At 33.7% G+C, this 18,825-nt stretch overlaps 1 protein-coding gene across 7 annotated transcripts in view; it reads right to left on the reverse strand.

Annotated features, from left to right (window-relative positions):
* The window catches only part of LOC108737328 (zwei Ig domain protein zig-8), a 207,079-nt gene that overhangs the window by 100,353 nt on the left and 87,901 nt on the right, over positions 1-18,825 (reverse strand). For 3 of the 7 annotated variants that reach the window (XM_025975324.1, XM_025975328.1, XM_025975323.1), the window contains 2 exons: positions 10,586-10,647; positions 5,641-5,667 (listed from right to left, as the gene is read on the reverse strand). The exons of 1 other annotated variant lie outside the window; for it this stretch is intronic. In XM_025975324.1, the coding sequence (XP_025831109.1) occupies positions 5,641-5,667; positions 10,586-10,625 (67 nt within the window). In that variant the 5' untranslated portion in view covers positions 10,626-10,647. The remainder of the gene's footprint in view (positions 1-5,640; positions 5,668-10,585; positions 10,648-18,825) is intronic. 3 more of the 7 variants (XM_025975341.1, XM_025975317.1, XM_025975321.1) reach the window with 1 other exon arrangement.

Below are 18,825 nucleotides of genomic sequence, written 5' to 3' on the forward strand. Positions count from 1 at the left end.
AGCAAGTGATGAAACACATTTACAGTAGCAAGAGCACTTATCAAACTACCGGTTTTATTTGTGCGTGAGCTTGATGGTTTTTCTTCCCCCAATCGATATTAAAATGCTCGAGTCAAGAGCAATTCACAACTATTTCGCGTTTACCTAAACGTCTTTACAAGAATTATTTTCCCTATATTCCCTTGTCCAACACTTCCCTCTATGTACAATAACACTGGTACTAGCTCAAGCAAAGTGTCTGCTATCATGTATCTGTATTAATTAGGAAAATAGTTGATAAGAACTTTTATACGGGTCAATTCAAACAAATCGAAATCCCGTCCTTTTCGACAGATCACTGACCCAAAAACCACTGCTTTTTGACATATCTGTACAAGTTATAAATTAAATTAAAAATTAACCAAAAACTAGGATACTAATTTTATGTAAAAAATAGTTCTATTTTGCAGTTTTAAATTTCTACTTTTAAATCAAAAATCTATTTTACAACTTGCTAAAATTTATATGTATTTAATTCAGTTTTAAATTTCTGCCTTTGTAATGTATAATGTCTTTCTAAATTTGTGGTATACTTTCAAGAATACGAATTGTTATCAAGAATCAGAAACCATCTTGGATGTTTGGATAAGCATCTTCTAATATAGCGTTTTGACACTTCCACAATTTCGGGATAATGCAGCGTAACTGACACAATTTTCAATACCTAACTGAGATTTTAAGAAAATCGAACAGTTTGAAAAATTTTCTTAAATTAAACTTGAATAATACGTTCTAGACTTACACTGAACGATCCACAAACAACACAGTTCAAAGATTTGTATGATAGGTAACTATTTTTCAGTCTTTTTCAAAGACAAGAATAAAAAATATTCCTCTTACTTGTGAATGTACACACTGTTTCCTATAGTACCTACAGCAATTAGTCATTTAGCCATTGTATAGACCCGTCATTACCGTAATCTAAAATGTCATACACACTTCCCTACACATACAGTAACAAGAAAATTTCCAAACTTTATTAAACGTATTTATTCGAATCTCCTTAATAAATTTATGATCTAGAGCTAGTTCGAAATCTCATGACCCTCCACATGCGCGAGAAAGGTAGGTATCTTATTGAATTCACCTGGTGCACTAGAAAAGATTGACTCGATTTTTATCTGAGATACACCTCGCCAAGTAGGTAAACTGTAAGCAATGGAGATCAATGTTTCTCACAACCGAAGTCCAAGGTTCATGAAATTCTCAACAACCTCTACTCGTGTACTTTAATCGAGACAGAGCTGAAAAACTATTAGAATCAAGGAAACCAACATAAAACACTTACTTATTCGACGAAACGTGATACTTATTGCGGCCAATATTTCAAAGGTAATTAGGGGAAGGCATTAAAATAGAGACGGTTGACATTTTTAAATCAATTTCAGTGTCCGAAGCACCCTGTATGGTGAAATAATTACGTCGTTGCTGTGCTAGCGACAAGTGAGTCGATCAAACCACGACGTCGCTACCGTTGGGTTTGGGTGTCATTTACGGCTTTTTATGAAAAATGTGCCGACGTAGATGGAAATGTATCGTTTGTCACTTTCAGACCAAGAAAAACAGAAACCAGCCTCAACTACAGATTTCTCCTTTTAGACGTCAAATAAAAGGAGTACATATAACCAGAGATCATCTCTAATACATACCTGTTTGATATATGTACGGGTGCATAACAAAATTAGACATTCTATAAAGTCATGAGGCTTTTGAAGAATGACTGGGCAAATTGTAAAACGTACAAACAAGTAACAGACCAGCGACTGCAAAATTGGCCCATTTTCTCACCCGCAAATTTCGTTTTAAACTAACAACTGCTAAATGAGTATTTATTAATGACGTCATCTTCTAACAGCCACGGCGTTTTTGATAAAGTGCTTAATTTTACCAATATCTCAACCGGATACTTCTAAGCATTCCTAATATATCATTATATAAGTGTTCCACTTTTCATTGGGATGCATTATTTACTTTACTAATTCAACAGAATTTTCTATTAAACCAATTTTTTATTATCAATAAATGTTTTTGTTTTCCCGGAAGCGATATTATTCGATTTTATCTGCATATTTATTTATTTATGATGTATATATGAATATAAACATGCATATAAGCGGATTAATTTGGAATTTTACGAAATGCATTTTACGTATGAAAATAATAATGGATGACAGATCAAGTAAACTAAATATTGCATAATACCTAATATTGGATATCTACTGTTATTAAATTTATTTCGTTAATTTCAACTACATGTAATACTAATGATTTCAAATGCGTATGAAACGGAATTAAAAAGCGGAATTATCCATTTAAACCTCAATTTTAGATAGTATTTTGAACATATTACGTTTTTGTCAGCATCAAAACAGTTCTAAAAATCCATCCGAATTTATTTTCAATAATTTTTTTTTCATAAAAATTTTTCAATACGGTAAAAAAAGTGAAGAAAAGGGGTTGGATTAACTAAAATAGTACAGAGAAAGATGAAAAAAAAAGGAGGAAGACCACTTTGGGTTTAGAATAAATAGAGGAACGCGGGAGGCCATTCTATTTTTACGGGTAACAACAGAGAAAACGATAGAAAAAGCAAAGAGCGCGTACATAGGATTTGTAGATTTAGGACAATGTTAAATTGGATAAGATGTTAAATATACTTAAAAATATAGGGATACAGAGACAGTAGTGACTGATCTTCGGTATCTATTAAGAAGTCAGATAATTCAGGATCGAAAAAGCAGTAGAAATATAAAACAGAGGCTAGCGCAGGGTCGAGTCGCCTTCAATAAAAAGAATCCATTTCTATGCTCACGAACGGTTAATTTAGAAATTCAAAAATAACTGATAAAGTGTATGTCTAGAGTGCGGCGCTACATGGGTGCGAAACATAGACGGTAGGCGCGGCGGAAAGGAAAAAGTTAGAAATGAGGTATTAAAAAGAATAGGAGGCCAGAGGTCACTATGGAGAAGGTGAAATAGGTTGATAGGGCACCTTCTCAGGCATGAAGGGCTAGTCAGAGAAATATTAGAAGCAAAAATAAGAGTTAAGAGGAGTAGAGGTAAACTTACATTAGGTTACTGTTCACAAATAGTTAAGGATGTTGGATGTTATAGCTTTAAAAAAAAAGGCGAAGATTAGCTCAGAATAAGAGTGGAGGTGCGTGTCCGACCAGTCTTAGGACTGACAATCTTATGATGATGATGAATCAAGAATTTCTGATTTAAGAATACCTATTTTTTTTTGAGAATGAAAGCATCTAAATTAAGAATAAATAATTATTCTTCATTCAAAAATATAAATTATTATCAAGAATAAAATTAGTGTGTAGCACAATTGAACTGTACGAATAAATGGTGAAATTTCAAACCGTCACCGTCGTGAGTAGTATAACACAAAGGTTTAGGTACTTATCGTTAATGGTAAATTATCTGGATAATGCTTCAATGAACACACTATGACTAAAGTGTACAATAGCCCAAACGCGTTCCTAACACTTTCACATAAAGTTTTTGTTCACCTCGTTGCTTTTCTGATATAAAAGGTCTTTTCTAGCTGCTACTTCCAAGAGAACTCGTCTTTAATTAATTGATAAGTAACAGCATTGCGCCTGTACAAGACACAAGAGCAAGCGGCAAACATTTTGTTCTTCGTTTCCTTCAGGGTTACAACGTGTTCTTTGTCCATGAAAATAATACATCAATTTTATAGAATAAGTGACTATACCTAAAGCCCTTGGTAGGAGAAATTTAAGTACGTTCACCAGGTCATGGAAAATATAAGTTGATACTCTCTTTAATTTTGTTATAAGAATATAAAACGAACACATACCTAGACATAATAAAATATCACACATGTACACGACTGCGCTCCCTAAGTATTTGCAAATTTCAATATAATTACACAAAAACCAATAAAAAGAGAGCACTGAAATAATTTTAATTGAAAGTACTTCCTGAATTCCATCGATAGGTTTGTCTTTAAATAGCAAAGAGTAGACACATTGTAAACGACATTAGAGGACGTAAAACGAAGAAAAATTGTTGTAATAAGACCGCTTTCACACTCGGTCACTTGCTGGCGACACTAGAAGCGGTAACGCATAGCTCATAGCGACGACTAGACGCTATTTCAAGATGGTGTCTCCAGATTTCGAAGATGATTTCAAGGGTGATTATGTAAAAAAGTGTACAGAATTTGATGGTGTCTTTAAAATAGGGAAACTGGTGTAGCCGCAAAAAAGCGCACGTTAAATTACGATTATATGAAAACAACCTACTCAACTATAAAAAAGGTGATTATGTAAAAATATGCGTAGAAGTGAATGGTGCCTACAGATTACGAGTATGACTTCAAATAAGGCCGCTACCGAATTATTCATGGTTAAAATAGCGAAAACGGTGTATACGTAAAAACGCGCACGTTAAATTGTATGAAAACAATCTACCGAACTATAAAAGAGGGAGGTTATATAGTGGTGCTGAATTATTTATGGTTAAAACAGGGAAAACCATATAGACATAAAAAAGCGCACGTTAAATTACCATTAGATGAAAACTTGATTATAAAAGGGGATGATTATGCTGAAAAGTGTGTAGAATCAGTGCATTTAGATTTGCGTTGTCGCAACACACTTAATGCTTTAAAAATCAAACTGTTTATTTCTCCCTGCAGTTATCGTCGATCTAGAATGATAGAAATACTTATTTCAGAAATATCTTGTAGACTAAGTGTAATCTGCGCTATAAGGATCGAATTTTGAAAATTATTTGAACAATGATAACAAAAATCACGTATTGCTTCAACTATACGTATAATTGAATGTAGTTGGAGTCATTGTGGTATATTGACGAAAGGCATTTTCATCTACCCGTAACTGCGGGTACAGATGATCAAGTTCTCCAAAATGCAATCTCTATAAATTTCATGTTTACTTTACCTCTTCTTTTTAGTTTTCATTAAAATTTTCAGTTTCATGATAACACTATGCCGCAACTGTTGCATTATTTTTAGATGGGTTAAGTGCAAGGTTTCTTTTACAGATACACTTGGTGCCGTGTATAGTACTAATACATTGTTTTATTATGCACACATCCCGTTTGTTCACACGGCAAAGATTGTAATCAGAATCGTTTTTCTCTCTGAATTGTGCAGTTAGACCGAAGAAATTATACAGTATATCGAAATAACGGTTATTGAAATAGATAATGAGTTGCTAATTACACTTTTTGAACAATTTGGAGCTATAAAATAATGTTACAAATTCGCTTATCACTTGTCTGTTTTCGAGTAGCGGAAGAATCCAAAATCTTCTTGTTTTTTGTGTTTTTCTGCGATTATGCCATACCATTATTAACAACATGCATCAAAACAAAACTAAACCTTGTGAAATTACGGCACGGCTACGACACGGTTACCGTTAGAAAACCGTTTGTGTGAAAGAAGCGTTTAATCTCGTGTTTACCTAGGACACGGCGTTAGCTGCTACTGCTTCTAGTGCGATGACGACCATTGGGCGAGTGTGCAAGCAGCCTTATACAAATTTGCCTTCGAGATGGTTCTATAAAATACTTTCCTAATAAACAGTGAATAAGGTTTCTTACCTAGGCGGTTGTAATGTGTTCTCGACCCTGAAAATAGAAAAAATCATTGTACTTTAGATAGCGGTATGGTAAAAGAAATTAAACACAAGCCTTAGGAAAAAAATACAGCACTCCCCACACCCCGGTGGTGTGGGGGCTCGCCTTCGGCTCGGGTGGTAGTTCACGCCCGAGAGGCAATGCCGAATTTTATTCCTTTTGGTGCATAATTTTATATTCAATAAAACATATATTTTTATATCATTAGGGATGAAATTTCTATGTGTATGTCATTACGACAGGTAGGAGAATTCATTAAGTCAAAATGTAAATTCAACCACTCCGAAATTGAGTGTGTCAATTCGGCAGGAAAAATTGTTTATTGGAGAAAACCTTCTACATACTGCTTTAAGTATTAGTTGCTAAAGAGAAAGGAATATTAAACTACAAAAAACAAAACCTTGTCGAAGAAAGTAGCAATTTCATTTAGTAATATGATTATCATACACACCTATATGTATATGCATGCATTATCATGTAGGTATCTTTAATAAAATACAGTTTTTTTTGCTTGTACATTTTAAAAACATTTACAATAGAAATTATGTGATGTAATTTCAGATAATTTAAAATATTAATTGTTCCGTTGTCACCAGTAAATTAACTATTAAAGAGAACCTACTTTTACTGCAAGGGGTTGTTATTACATACATAAAACATACAACATTCTGATCATCAGCGTTTGTCACTTAAGATGTTGTTTTTAATTTCTACGTCTACGTAGCCATAAACCGGCATTACTAAGTGTAAAAGTGTAGAAGTTAATACAGGGATGTGGCACATTAGGGTGGGAGAATAGCCTGAATCAAACTGTAAATTTTTTATTTTTCTATTTGAGGATTTGCAAAGATGTACAACAATAATTTTTCAAAACAAGAATCACTTTCATACTAGAGAACCTTATTGTTTTATAACGGAAGGCAATTAATCTGAAGTTAGATAATGATTAAAAATTCATGGAAAAAGGTGTAATTTAATTAATTCAAAGTTTGTAATACTCAAAATTTTTCTGTCTGCCTCCATTTTACAAAACAAGTAAAAGATTATTTTATATCAAGCGTTAGAGAAAAAAGATAAAAAATGGTAATGAATAATGAAGAGTTTCTGTCCTAAAAGCTGTTCTTTAACACGAGACGAGCCTTTTCCTTTATTTGGTATTCAAAATTCCTGATTTCAATTTTTTTAAAGTTACCACTGCTATAAATAAGTATCGCCGTACGTATAATACGTTTTAAATACAAATATACACGTTTCTTCTTTGGCTGTTTGCTTTGCCAGCCATGTATAATTAGTCTGATTCCTACATTAGGCAAGGGTCAGATGTAATATGTCGTATTGTAAGCGAGGTGAAGTTGTTTTTTTTCTTTTTGTCGATTCGAAAGCCAAAGCGGGGCTTTCGTTGGAAATAATTTTTTTGCGAGAGCCAGTGATAAATCCTAAGGAGAATGCATTAAATCTGGTGTTCCACGTAGAGCACCAGATATAAAATTCAAGCGCCAACATTATTTATGACATATGCGGGCACATTTATAGCACCTCTTTTACTGTGGCCGAAATTATCAAATATAATTGTAAAATCTCAGTATTCATTTGAATTTAAATTAATCGCAGCTAGCTCGTTAGTCATCCGTTACTGAGTATGTCATCGTAGCCCCTCAATAAATTAAACAAGTACGAAATAAAAATCAATATTTTACAGTTTATGCGCGTACTCAAAAAAACTTTTAATGCAAATAAAATGAAACTGGAGAAAGCATATTCCAATTTTGACTATTACTACAACTACGATTATAGGTATCTAGAAAGTCAGGACGGAAGTAGTAGTAGAGATATAAAGCACACAATAGCGTAGGGTCGAGCCGCCTTCAATAAAAAGAAGTCACTTCTATACTCGCGAACGATGAATTTAGAAATTCGAAAAAGATTGTTAAAGGTGTATGTTTGGAGCGCGGCGCTATACAGGTGCGAAGTATGGGCAGTGAGCGCGGCGTAAAAGAAACGTTCGAACTGTGGCGTTACAGGCGAATGATGAGGATACCGTGGATAGAGAAGGTTAAAAATGAAGAGGTATTAGAAAGAATAGGAGAACAGAGGACTCTATAGAAATCAATAAGAAATATGCGAGATAGGTTAGTAGGACACCTTCTCAGGCATGAAGGTCTAGTCAGAGACATATTAGAGGCAGAAACAGGAGTTAGGAGGGGTATAAGTAGACCTAGATTAGATCACTGTTCGCAAATAGTTAAGGATGCGAGTTGTTCTAGTTTTAGGGAAATGTGAAGTTTAGCTCAGGAGGTGCGTGTCCAACCAGTCTTGGGGTTGAAGACCTTATGATAACGATTTTACTACAACAGATGATCAATATCTATTACTTTGTATACTTTCTTTTATCGATTAATCCGAGTTTTTAATTGAAAACAAACAATTTCTAAGAACTGACAAGTACATTCAAACCAGGTAAACTATACTCAGTCAGAAATAATATATCGACTACCTAAACACTAATAAATACCTCATAAAATTATTTATTAGTGATAAATTTGCTATTATTATTACCGTAGTCTGTTCAAGTTTTAATGAACCGGAATATAGAAATATGCGGGTTTATGCATGAAGTTTATAGATAAATAAGTAATTATGCAGGTATATCTATTTCGTTTTGGTCCGTTATCAATGAATATACAATGGAATTTTCAACAATGTCATACGTATATACTGCATATATCAAAGCAATTATCTTCCCAGTTACAGGACTAGCTGAAATATTAGTCCAGTTTTTGCGCCCGGTGATGTTAAAAATTAACACAGTAATGTTGTCAATTGGTTAACATTTTAAAAGCCGTTGACACAATTCCCATCGACCGTAAAAATATACCGCCAATAGCACCGAATTCTGTCCGTCACAGACACTAAATCTTATTAATTACACTAATTACAAAGTGGGAAAAGTTGCGCTACGATAACCGGAAAAATACAAAACTCAAATGTCACTATCAACTAAAATTATACTTATATATAAATAAATAAATAACAAGTTTAAAAATGTTTTCAATTCAATTTTAGATTTAATGTTAGAAGCACTAGAAGGTTTCATATAAAAGCGGCTTTTTGCCCTTTTGTCAAATTATACTGTAACTTTTTGTAGAAGGGCATTAACGGTGGCGGAGATAGAAGGAGATGTAAACTGCGTGACAAATCCAATATGTTTACTTAACTGGAAACTTCTGGGGAATATTTGTCTAGAAATGCGGGATTGCTTTGAAATGAACAGTATTACAGAAGATTAGCGAACATCCTGCAGTGATAGATGGGGAAATCTTACTTTTTTTTATATACAGAAATAGATAAATCACTCGTAATCGCACGACAAAAACAAATTCCACATTGTTCTTAAGTGTTTTATAAACAACATGATACCCCTAAATAACTTCTCGGTAATTTAATTATCCTGTCAGAAACAACCCAAGAATTTTGATAGATTTCTTTCTCGAAAAAAGGAAGCAGGTACCTACTCGAAAGCTTTTAAGACGCGTTCACTCAGTTAAAAATGTTGAACACTCTGTATACTTAAGTGTCGGCCGCACAAAATAAACCAATATTCATACTTATTCTGAGAAATACTCATAGACAGCACTCATAAGTTTCATACATATCGTCAATAAGTTTCCGTAGCCCACAAGGAACTTTTATAGTCTCTCTGTACTACATCATAATAACTTAACTTATTAAAAGTGAAGACGTCAAATGCAGAGCCAAAAACAGAAATGACAACATCTAAAGTGGAAAATGTATCTACTCACTCGCTACGCAAGACTTTTTTCATATACTCCACTGAGTGAGGTGATAGGTCACCTAAAATGCTACAAAAAATGCTCGAAAACGTTTTGATTGAAATTCTTCTATTTCTTTCGAAATTGTTATCGTCTCTGATTTTCTAACTATTCTTGGATATTGTTAAGTTATTGCTTTCAATAAAAATTATACCGAATGCGAAAATTTTAGGAATAATTTTTTTTTAACTGCCTATTCCTGTCATTTTCAAATAAGATTATCATAAAAATTTATATAGATCTTCGACCTTTTACTAAAATTATTCAATTAGAAATACTTCAGTATACTATATTAATTTTTCAGTAATTAGAGTAAAATTCGTATGGCCCTATCCTATTGTATGATTAAGTTTTTTAGTTGCTAACTTTTGCTGGCGCTTGACATATTTTTCATTTCCTTATTTCTTCTCTTCATTAAACATTTTGAGTAGGTCGTCTTTACGAGTTGTTGTACACAATTCTTTTGTACGTACAACGGCCCTGACCCCACGATTGCTCCTTATAGTACTTTTCCTTCTTTTGCTTACACAAGACAACGATTGCCGCTATATGTCGTAGCAATTGAAAGCCGGAGGAAAACTTCCTGCTTTATTTTTCTAATTCTTTCAGTTGGCACATATCCTTAATACAAACTTAAGGAACTGCAACAAAATCTCTTTTTCCATTTTAAAGCGTTAAGATTTAATTAAAACCTAACATTTTAGCACTGATGACCAGGATTGTTTCGCTTTAAAAGGTAAAATCTAAAAGCAACTCAACTGTTGATGAATAATAACACAGACCAGAACTACAAAAATTACGGTCTTGGATCTTGGTCTTGCACGATCCGATTTGGTCTTGATCTTCCTTAACGTATCTTCGATCTTGGTCTTGGTTTTGCTCGAATTTAGTTGGTCTTGATCAGTATCCTCGATGTAATAGTTGGTGTTGTAGACGAAACTTGCTTGATACTTTTTAATTTTTTATTATTGAAAATTAATAATCATTATTTTTTTACACCATGCAACTTATAAATAATGTTTGAAAAAAAAAAACAAAAATGAAAATCATAAACATTCATTTGTATAAAGAAGTCATACTTTTGCAACGGTTTTGTTCTTGGCGAAGCTTTCCAGACATGGAGTCACTCCTGGCTTTGGTCCTGCACATTAAGTCTTAATTTTGGTCTAGTTAATGCAAGTGCGGTATTAGTCTTGATTCTGTGCCTTCGACAAAATCAAAACCAATGCCGATCTTGATCAACAGCAAAGTTAACGGTTGAACAGCTTAAAATGTATTGACAAATATTTCTAAACTTTGTATTTAATAACTGCTGTTATTAAATGTATTATATGGATGTTTGCAATACCTCACAGTCTATTTATTTCAAAGTTGATCTAATTAATTTACCCCCAAATGGCGGTAGTTGTATAGGGAAGTTTTTCCTCTCGACAAAATGCACATCGGGCTTTTTAAACAAAGCGTAACAGTGACAATATGCTGTACGAAAAAGTAGCAGCTGGCTATTTTACCAGCGTATGCGCTAATTTCTTATACAATGACGTACTTTATGACTTTCAGGTAGCATGTAGGTACATTAATAAAGGCACCAAATGTGACTTCGCAGTTAATGGTTAATATTACCAAAATGTACGGTCATTCCCATTTTAGGACTTTTATACTCCACGTATTCAAATTGTAACGAATTTCAAACAAGGATCAGGGAATTAGCCGCCGTCTCTATCGCTTACACTCTTTCATTTCAAATAAGCCTTATCAGTACGAATTTTAATATGACAATGTTGCATGTCAGTTTTTCTAATTAGAACACGTTCAAAAATAAAATAATTAAACATTTTCTTTTTTCCTGAAAATCTAAAAATAACACACACAAACGAGTATGCATCACGCGTCTTTTCTAAAATTGGAACACTTCTTGACCATGGCACGCTAGTTGTACACATCTACGTGAAAATGCACAGGGTATATGTATCAGGTATTACATAACGACCTACATAGGTGATATTATAACATTGCGTGACTATTCCTCGAACGTACATACGTATTTTAAATCGCAATAACTTAATAATGTACTTTGTCTGTCCGCTGATTTAAACTCACATTTTTTTTTCTACTGACGAATTAAGTCTATATTTCATGACGTGATTTTACAATAATCAGAAATAATATAATGCTGGAATTCGTTCTATATCTTAAAATTAAAAACAGACTTCTACGAAAGAATATACAACGAGTCCTTCATCTGTTTGTCGTAGTACAATATATTCATTATCATCATAAGATCGTCAGTCCTAAGACTGGTTGGACACGTACCTCCACTATTTTCTATCCTGAGTTAATCTTCGCATTTTCCTAAAACTAGAACAACCCACATCCTTAACTATTTACGAACAGTAATCTAATCTAGGTCTACCTTTACCCCTCCTAACTTCCGTATCTGCCTCTAATATGTCTCTGAATAGACCTTCATGCCTGAGAAGGTGTCCTACTAACCTATCTCGCCTATTTCTTATTGACTTCCATAGAGTCCTGTGTTCTCCTATTCTTTCCAATACCTCTTCATTTCTAACCTTTTCTACCCACAATATCCTCATCATCCGCCTATAACACCACATTTCGAACGCTTCCCTTTTTTTTCCGCCACGCCCATTGTCCATGTTTCGCACCCATACAGCGTCGCGCTCCAAACATTCACTTTAAAAAACCTTTTGCGAATTTCTAAATTAACCTATCTTTTGTCTCCTCCTAATAAATACTGACTACTTTTTATTAATCGTATTTTCCTGGTTTATATGACATATCGTTGGAAACCGGCTACTTCTAACAAATCAAAAGTATTTTTTTATAACTTTCCTAATATCTTAAATAATATAAGCATACATATAATATCCTCATTTACCGTCTACTACAACTACGATAAATTACGAATACAGCACGCTCTAATGAAGTCATCGTCATCATCATAGGGTCGTCAGTCCTAAGACTGGTTGGACACGCACCTCCACTCTTTCCTATCCTGAGCTAAACTTCGCATTTCCCTAAAACTAGAACAACTCACATCTTTAATTATTTGCGAACAGTAATCTAATCTAGGTCCACCTCTAATATATCTCTGACTAGACCATCATGCCTTCATAGGAAAATTATATCAACGATTATTTTGCAGTTTTCGTTTTCCGAAACGTGCCAACTTCTGCCAGCAGCAAACATTGAAAATTTAGGTTTTTAGAATGGAATAGCATTGTAAGTTGGCAGAGTCAACGTTTAGGTTTATATTGAATTTTCAGAGTGGAAATAAAAAACGTATAGGTATAGGTACCTGTGTATTGGATTAGCCGGTTATGAAGCTCTATTTGCATACTAACGGAATGCCTATTTGCATTCTACCCTTTTTCCAGATAAAAACTCAGCGCTGTTTAATAATATGCACGATTTCATCACGAAATGCAAAACGCCCGTTAAACTAATATATTGTAACCTTTCATGCACTGTTGACCAAAAAGGAAATAAATGGAAAAGGAACAAAGTAAGTCCATACCAATCCTAATTTTACCAGCAACAGAAACAAAACAAATATAATTTTTGAACGGCAGACTAAAACGGAAAAAAAGAACATTTATAAAAACATAACCGATTAATTATTATTAAGACGGTAATTTCATTTAAATTTTGATAAAGTAAAAGTAGTAGAAGACAGACATGGACAAAAACGGGATTGTCTGTAAGCCAAATTTATCTGTAAATCTCAAAACGTCAGTTAGATTTAACCTTTTTTTACTTTCCTTTATACCCCCATTCGTAAACCTTCAGGCTTACCCTAAAACGGACAAAATTCTCCAAATTCGTAGTAAAGCAGAAACAGCTTAACGTTCTCGGAGAGAATATAGCAAAGTTTAGAAGTTTATTACGATTACAATATCCCGGCGTAACGCCATCGAATTAGTACATTCAAATTCACAGGCAATACGTACAATTTCGATCTAAACCATGAGACTGCGTTCTTCATCTTATCTCAAAATACAACCCATAGGCGCAACGCAATTTCTCGGTAAACATTTCGTAAAATAAAGCAGTGAGTTTCGTGATTACTGAAGCGATTAAAAAGACTATCGCGTAAAACGAAGCTTCCATTTCAAAATTACTAATCAATTTTTAAATGCGCATTCAGAATTTAGTCCGGTTCGGTGAAGAAAATATGAAAACTGGCTTTTTATCGAAAATGCACAATGCAAAACCGAAAACAAAAACCAATACCGACAACTGTAAATTCTAGCATCATCAAATTACCTTAAACCAAGTCGCGCAAAATGGATCAAACCCGATATTCTGAAAAGAATAAAGCCGATGGATTACGCCCGAATCACGCTACTGATGGAATCTACGTAAAGTTTTATTGTGAGCAACATAGTTTCATGTTAAATAGTAAAAATACTTCCTTATCTGCCATTTGGTTAACTGTGATATTCTCAAATAAAAATGAAATTTAAAATCAATAAAGGAGACAGAGCAACAGGCAGTTATAGAGCTGGGGATGCAACGTAGAGAAGTAAATATTAGGAAGGGAGTCAGGCAGGGATGCACACTGTCACTGCTACTTTTTAATCTATACATCGAAGACGCCATCAACATCATTAAAGACAGTACAACTGTAGGGATAGATGTGCAAGGGCAAAAGATTAGTATGCTTAGATTTGCAGATGATATAGCAGTATTAGCATCTAGGAAGGAGGACCTAGAGATAGCTTTAAATAAAATGGAAGCGGTACTGACAGATCAGTACTGTATGAAAATAAATAAAAGCAAAACTAAAATACTGATATGCAAGGGAAGAAAAAGTAGGGAAAGAGCGAATATAAAGATAGGAGACGAAAAATTAGAAGAAGTGGCTGATTTTAGATACCTAGGAAGTCAGATAAGTGAGGATGGAAGGAGTAGTAGGGATATAAAGCAGAGGATAGCGCAGGGTCGTGTCGCCTTTAATAAAAAGAAGTCACTTCTATGCTCGCGAACGGTTAATTTAGAAATTCGAAAAAGGTTGTTAAAGGTGTATGTTTGGAGCACGGCGTTGTACGGGTGCGAAACATGGACAGTGGGAGCGGCGGAAAAGAAAAGGTTAGAAGCGTTCGAAATGTGGTGTTATAGGCGGATGATGAGGATATCGTGGGTAAAAAAGGTTAGAAATGAAGAGGTATTGGAAAGAATAGGAGAACAGAGGACTCTATGGAAGTCAATAAACAATAGGCGAGATAGGTTGGTAGGACACCTTCTTAGGCATGAAGGTCTAGTCAGAGACATATTAGAAGCAGAAACAGGAGTTAGGAGGGGTAGAGGTAGACCTAGATTAGATTACTGTTCGCAAATAGTGAAGGATGTGGGTTGTTCTAGTTTTAGGGAAATGCGAAGTTTAGCTCGGGATAGGAAAGAGTGGAGGTACGTGTCCAACCAGTCTTAGGACTGATGACCTTATGATGATGATGATGATGAAAGGAGATAGATTTTGGTAATATGTTCTAAACGTGTAAAATTATCATATTTTCAAAAAATAGTTACTAATGTCCAAACTTTCATAAAAAATGAAATTAGTATAAGGAACATCAAGCTTAAAAACTAATCTAGGAGACTGGCAAGCTTTCAAAAGCTCAAAACCCCAACGCCAAAACACGATACTAAACGTGCCGAAAAAATTGTCCTGTCTTGGCGTTGGAATTTTCAGCTTTTTAGTATAAAAAACAAAAAAATTCGACTGTAAATGGCAGTAGCAAAACCAAAACTAAGACAAAGTGTAAGAACAAAAGTAAATGTGTGAAATCAAGACTACGATACGCGTTTGCGTTTATGTTTTATTTTTACAATTCTTATAACGAAACTATTTCCTACAATACGTGGTACTTTAACAAATCACAAATGCCTACACATATGAAAGAATAACTGCCGGAGCTGAAGTTCGATGCAATGCCTTTAACAAAAGTAAAAATATATCCACAAACCGAACATGCATTCGACACAGTTCACTACAATCATTTTAGAGATTTGTGACATTTTCAAAGAAAATAGACATGAGTAGGTATATTATACGTATGTTAGAAACGTATCTATCCAGACAAAATAATAAATTGTTTGAGCGCAATGGATACGTATTTAAATTTTTAAGAAAACCTGTCAAGTTGACGTAAATCTCCCAGTTCCCTTTTAGACGACGTGACAGTTATAAATGCCTTTTTTGAGAACATTTTTAAACGTAGAAAGTAGAAAAAAGAAATACGGAAATAAAACGAAGATAACTTTTGGTATAAAGTCACTAAGTGAAAACTATTGACGACTTTATTTACAACAATAATGAACATCTTTAAAATGAAATACCTAATATGTGGTAGGCCTATAGCAAACTTAAGTATTTTATAATACGCCGAGATTTTTATTTTGAATTTGGATTCTATCTAACGTTTGGTCCAAACACTTTTTCCCTCATTTACAGTTTTAAAATGAACGTCTTCCAGAATATTTAACAAGAATGATATATTCAGCGGAGATGTGAGATGAAAATGCAGCCTTCTATAGATATTAAATTTTATGGTGGAACGAGAAAGTTTTATTAAAAACAGACCTGAGAGTATGCACATTGTGGCAGGTTTAAAACCAGCCAGTATGGCTTTTAGAATAATCAAAAGTGCAGAATGACATGTTAGTATTTAAAATATAGAAACATTTTCATCAATAGCATGAATGTAGATACATACATCATACCGTACCTACATACATAGGTAAATATATTATTTATTTAACTTGCGGTGCGACAACGTAGTAACAATAGAAACTATTACACCCTGTATTGTGTATATTGTACCTATAGATAGATACATATAAATGCCGAGAAGATGCATAAGAGAGCAAAAAGCTATTTGTTTGCGTAAACTGAAAAGGAACGTTGAAAACAAACAAATGGAAAGCCTATTTGTCATACCTGAAAGTGAAAATTATGAAGGCCGACAAGAGCCGGTCCAACATTCATTCCATTCGGTTTCGCAGTCGTCTAACAATTTCAACAATTTTTCATGATTATTCCAAAGATGCTTTTGATTGAAAGTGCCTAAATACCATGGGGCTGTTTTTAGTTTGAAAACGACAGAGGTACTCATGTACCGGATTATAAATACGGAAATACCCTTTCTGAAGCATCAACATGCAAAATTTAATTAAAATGAATCTATGTAACAATTAGCGGTAAATATGGCAAAATAGTAAGGGAATCAGAGTTAGCAGATATAACTCATTTCCATTTTGCCTTAAGAAGCTCAAACATTTTTCTAAATTTTTTCCATTTGGTCGTGGAACCCTTAAAATGTATAAAGATCTTTCTGGACTAAAGTCAATTAAGGTAAGGAACCTCTATCAGATTTTACCTATTTGACTAAGGTACCTACGTTTGAAAAGTATAAAAACTTTTATAAACTAAAGCCAGTTCTTTGACGTTAGATTCAGATCACGGAATCATCTTTCATTTTACCTTAACCCTTAACAAGTCCGAAATTTTTCTAAATTTTTCACCCGGTTTTTTTTCTCTTGATTTAAGAACCCTTAAAATCAATGAAGATTTTACTGGACTACAGCCAATTAAAGTAAGGAACCTCTATCAGATTTTACCTATTTGACTAAGGTACCTACGTTTGAAAAGTATAAAAACTTTTATAAACTAAAGCCAGTTGTTTTGACGTTAGATTCAGATCACGGAATCGTCTTCCATTTTGCCTTAACCCTTAAGAAGTCTGAAAATTTTTCCAAATTTTTCACCCGGTTTTTATTCCACTTGGCTACAGAACCCTTAAAATCAATAAAGATTTTGCTGGACTAAAGTCAATCAAAGTAAGGAACCTCTATCAGACTAGCTATTTGACTAAGGTACCTACGTTTAAAAAGTATAAAAACTTTTATAAACTAAAGCCAGTTGTTTTGACGTTAGATTTAGATCACGGAATCATCTTCCATTTTGCCTTAAAAAGTTCGAATATCTTTCTAAAATCTTCACCCCGGTTCTTTTCCATTTGTCTGCGGAGCCCTTCAAATGTATGAAGATTTTTCTGGATTAATGTCAATTGAAGTATGGTACCTCTCTCAGATTTTAGCTATTTGTTTAAGGTACCTACGTTTGAAAAGTATAAAAACTTTTATAAACTAAAGCCAATTGTTTTGACGTTAAATTTAGATCACAGAACCCTTTTCCGTTTTGCCATTTTTACCCTTAAGAAGTACTGTCGATTATTTTGACTTTACGAGCTGTAGTTATTAGGTTGGGAATCCCTAAAAGAGAAGGATTTCTAAATTATTTTAATAAAATTGAAATAGGTAATTAATAACCAATACGTCGAGACCCTTTGTAGTCTATCGATCATTTTTCTGGCTTCGCTTAGCAAAAGCAAACAAAAGACCTTCCATAGATTCCTTCAGTATAGGAAATCCCCTAGTATTATTTTCTTGGCGTGTTAAATAACACCGTGTGATTTATTTCCAGATTCTCTTTCCGGTTAAAACGAATGTATACATGTACGAGAATACATAGGTACATATATATATATATATATATATATTATAGCGCAGTAGAAACAGCAAGCAATATGTTATAAAGTTAACATTAACGTTTTATAATAACTAACAATTGTAAATGTACAGTTATCATCGTAAATTCACGGACACATAGGTTAGGTTAGGTTAGTACAATAAATTTTAATAATCTATAGGCATTTTTTAGTTTTATTTTACATACCTAATTAGCAGTTTTAGCATTTTTTTTACGTTGACCCACTCCTCTTTTACAAATCCTCGTTACGCCACTGCAGCTTGAATTATTTTCCTTACTAGTAAACTAAATTTTATTGTTCATAGTTTTATTCTGGATTCTCATCATTTGAACTAAGAGTCAGCTATTAGAAACTAATAACTGCACTCCCTTACAACAAAGATAATATATTCTTCACACAAGCTGTAATAAAAACACCGTAAGCTTTCATTTGTTCGCACGTTAGGTATGTAGTACCTAATAAATAATTTAGGATTTTCATTGCTTTGCTTGACACCTACTACACCCGTAAATAGACATCCACATTATTGTTTCTCAGCACATTCGCATTTATTATGTATGTAATATGTACATACTTATGTGGGTACGTCAAAATAAATCACCCTGTATATACTGAGTGATTTCTTGTTACTGTCCAATTGTCCAATATGTATATAATATCTAGGTAAGGGGCTAAAAAGAACGAATGCAAATTGTATTTTTAATAAGATCTTTACGGAGGTGTTACAATTTGTTGAGTATATCTTT

The sequence above is a fragment of the Agrilus planipennis genome, unplaced genomic scaffold, assembly GCF_000699045.2.
Source record: "Agrilus planipennis isolate EAB-ADULT unplaced genomic scaffold, Apla_2.0 scaffold90, whole genome shotgun sequence".
Classification (NCBI taxonomy): Eukaryota; Metazoa; Arthropoda; class Insecta; order Coleoptera; family Buprestidae; genus Agrilus; species Agrilus planipennis.